The 3,770-nt window shown below is 58.4% G+C and overlaps 1 protein-coding gene across 1 annotated transcript in view; it reads left to right on the top strand.

Moving 5' to 3' along the window:
- LOC107554145 (laminin subunit alpha-2-like) overlaps nucleotides 1-3,770 on the top strand; it is a 268,279-nt gene that overhangs the window by 222,033 nt on the left and 42,476 nt on the right. The window contains 3 exon segments of the mRNA XM_016236572.1: nucleotides 1,266-1,366; nucleotides 2,581-2,859; nucleotides 3,190-3,640. Of these exon segments, the coding sequence (XP_016092058.1) occupies nucleotides 1,266-1,366; nucleotides 2,581-2,859; nucleotides 3,190-3,640 (831 nt within the window).

Below are 3,770 nucleotides of genomic sequence, written 5' to 3'. Positions count from 1 at the left end.
GCAAGGGCTGGATCTGCCTCCTCCGAGGGCAGTGCTTGCAGGTTCACCACCTGATCTCGAAAGGGAGTGGTGGGAACCTTGGGCACGTATCCATGCCGGGGTCTCAGGACAATGTGAGAGTAGGCCGGCCCTAGCACAAGACACTCTTCGCTCACCGAAAATGCTTGGAGGTCCCCGACCCTCTTGATGGAAGTGAGCGCGGTCAGGAGCGCTATCTTAGCAGACAGGAACTTAAGCTCAACTGAATCCAGCAGCTCAAAGGGACCCCTTTGAAGTCCTGCCAGGATGATAGAGAGGTCCCAGGAGGGCACCAGGAGTGGCCTAGGAGGATTTAACCTTCTGGCACCCCTCAGGAACCTGACAAATGAGATTGTGCTTTCCCAGGGACTGGCCATCCATTGCATTATGATGTGCTGCGATAGCAGCCACATACACTTTCAAGGTGGAGGGTGACAGCCTACGCTCCAACCTTTCTTGCAGGAAAGAAAGCACTACTCCAATCGTGCATCTTCGAAGGTCTTCTTGACGAGAAGAACACCAGTTCAGAGCATAGGCTTGCCTCATAGCGGGAGCTCTAGCCTGAGTGATCGTGTTAACCACCGCAGGGAACAGATCAGCTAGGTCTGCCACGTCCCGTCCAGGAGCCACACGTGGAGGTTCCAAAGGTCTGGACGCGGGTGCCAATTGGTGCCGAGCCCCTAAGAGAGCAGGTCCTGTCTCAGGGGGATGCGACAGGGAGGGGCTGTCGCGCTGAGCATGAGTTCCGGAAACCAGGTCCTGGTGGGCCAGAAAGGCGCAACCAGTAAGACCTGCTCCTCGTCCTCCCTGACCTTGCACAGTGTCTGTGCGAGAAGGCTCATTGGGGGAAACGCATACTTGCAAAGAGCACGAGGCCAGCTGTGTGCCAGGGCGTCTGTGCCGAGGGGGGCCTCGGTCAGGAAGTAGTACAGCTGGCAGTGGGAGGACTCGGGGGAAGCAAACAGGTCCACCTGGGCTTCCCCGAATCGACTCCAGATCAGCCGGATCGTCTTGGGATGGAGTTGCCATTCTCCAGGGAACGTGAGCTGTTGTGAGAGTGCGTCAGCTGCTCGATTGAGCTCCCCTGGAATGTAGATGGCGCACAGCGATTTGAGCCACATCTGACTCCTGAGGAGGAGATGGCGGGCGAGCTGTGACATGCGAAGTGATCGTAGACCTCCCTTCAGGTTGATGTACGAAACCGCTGCAGTGTTGTCCGTGCGGACCAACACGTGCTTGTCTTGCAGCAGTGGCCAGAACTACCGCAAGGCCAGATGCACTGCCAACAGCTCTAGGCAATTGATGTGCCAAAGCAGTCAGGGCCCGGTCCAGAGCCCCGAGGCTGCCAGCCCGTTGCATGTAGCACCCCAGCCCGTACTGGAGGCATCCGCCATGTCAACGAGGGGACACTTGTCCTAAGGGCACCCTGTCCCGTAGAAAATCAAGGTCCGACCAGGGGCTGAATAGGCGGCGACACGTCGGTGTGATGGTGACACGATGTGTACCGCGGTGTCATGCCCACCTCGGGACTCGGGAGAGCAGCCAGTGCTGAAGTGGTCTCATATGGAGTAATCTGAGCTGCGTGACTGTGGCTGCGGATGCCATATGCCCCAGGAGCCTCTGAAAGTTTTTCAGTGGTACCACCGTCCAGCCTCTGAAGGAACTCAGGCAGTCCAGTACAGCATCCTGATGCCCACTTCCCGTAACGGGGCAAAGGCGCCCTCCGCAACCTTTGTAAAGATGCTGGGGGACAGGGACAGTCAGAAGGGGAGGACCCTGTACTTCCATGCCTCACCCTCGAGCACAAACCGTAGGAACGACCTGTGTCGAGGGCACATCGAGACATGAAAGTAAGCGTCCTTCAGGTCGACCGCTGCAAACCAACAGTCAACATCTTGAATGGGAGCTTGAGAAGGGCCCGATTCGAGACTCGCAGATCCAGGATTGCCCGGAGGGCTGTAAAAACCCCTGCTTCATCTCGGCTGGAGGGACCGGCTCGATTGCATCCTTTTTCAGGAGAACAGCAATTTTCTCGTGCAAGACAGGTGCATCTTGGTCTGCCATCGAAGTCTCGAGAATGCCGCTGAACTTGGGAGGTCGCCTGGCGAACTGAATCGCACAGCCGAGTCGGATTGTGCGAATGAGCCAGCGGGACGGGTCGGGCAGCGCAAGCCACATCCCCAAACTGCGTACGAGTGGCACCAAAGGAACAATTGATGCACCCACGGTGGTGCAGCGGAGGGGAATCGAGCTGGATAGGCCAGAAGACATCGCTTTCTGACTGATCACAGCAGAACTTCCCGTGTCCCCGGAGGGACTGGCCAGAGCTGCGTGGAGAGGCAACGCGTCTCCCAACCGCACCTTCTTGGCTGCTGGCAAAGGGGGGCATCTTGGGAGAGAGTGAGGAAGCAGTGCATCGCTCACTGTCAGCCCACTGGCCTGAGAGCCCAGAGGAAAAGGAAATTGTTCTTTCTTTGAAAATGTGGCTACCACTGGCCCTTGAGCCAGCGGCAGAACAGAAACAAACAAAAACTGAAGATTCTCCGCCCGGCCCTCCTCCAGGGGAAGGAATGGCGATGTCTCCGCCATCTCCTGAGAAAGAGCAGCTTCCCACATCTCTGGGTTGCCCATGTCAGTGCTACTTCGATGACTTAGCGGCCGGCTGGGACACGGGGGGCACCACACTCCTGCGAGAGGCTCAACGCGCTGGCCTTGATGTTGTTTCAGCACGGGGTGGAGCAGCTCTGGAGGACGCAGGAGGGCGCCCACAGCGACGAGTAAACTGGGGCTTGGCCCACGGCAGAGCGGTGGCAGATGGTGCATCACGCCGGGGCAAGATGTGTTGGATGGCCTAGGTCTGCTTCTGTACTGTTGAGAATTGCTGGGCACAGTCCTCGACGGCGTCGCCGAACAGACCAGCCTGGGAGACGGGAGCATTGAGAAAGCGCACTTTGTCGATATCGCTCGTCTCAGCAAGGCTGAGCCATAGATAGCGCTCTTGGGCCACAAGTGTGGACATCCCCTTCCCGAGGGACCGCGCTGTGACTTCCACCACCCGTCGGGCGAGGTCAGTCGCCGAGCGCAGCTCCTGCATCAACCTCGGTTTGGTACTACCCTTGTGCATTTAAATGCCCTGGCTTGGTGTACTCGCAGGATAGCCATGGCATGCAGGGCAGAGGCGGCTTGGCCCGCAGCACTGTAAGCATCAGCCGCAAGAGAGGCCGTCAGCTTACAGCTTTGGACAGGAGGCGAGGACAATTCCTCCAAGTGGCGGCGTTTTGCGGGCACGAGTGCACCTCAACAGCACTCTCTGTCTGGGGAATGTCAACGTATCCCCTAGCTGCCCCGCCATCGAGGGTAGTGAGGATGGAGGCAGACGAGTGGCTTCTGGCCGAAAAAAGGGGCCGTCCACGACAGATCAGATCCTCATGCACCTCCGGGAAGAATGGAACCAGGGCAGGGCGTGGTCACGAGCCACGACCCGTGCAGAGGAACCAATCATCCCGCCGCAAGGGCTCGGGACCTGGAGGTGTGCACGCCTCCAGCCTGGGAAAGCACGGCCGTCAACTCTGGGTCCGATTCCACCCGAAGGGGGCCGCCCCACCGAATCTTCATCCTCAGAGTATGATTGCCCATCCCCCGATACTGCTATTGACAACTGATCCTCTATAGGCGCACTGAATGAAATGCTGGGCACGCCGTGAGACGACACAACAGAATCATCAGGGAGCCGTACAGAACAGCTGCTGCGG

Source organism: Sinocyclocheilus grahami, unplaced genomic scaffold (genome assembly GCF_001515645.1).
Source record: "Sinocyclocheilus grahami isolate Dianchi unplaced genomic scaffold, SAMN03320097.WGS_v1.1 scaffold492.1, whole genome shotgun sequence".
Lineage (NCBI taxonomy): Eukaryota > Metazoa > Chordata > Actinopteri > Cypriniformes > Cyprinidae > Sinocyclocheilus > Sinocyclocheilus grahami.
Note: the sequence above shows the minus strand (reverse complement) of the source record. Positions and strands in the feature narration are given on the sequence as shown.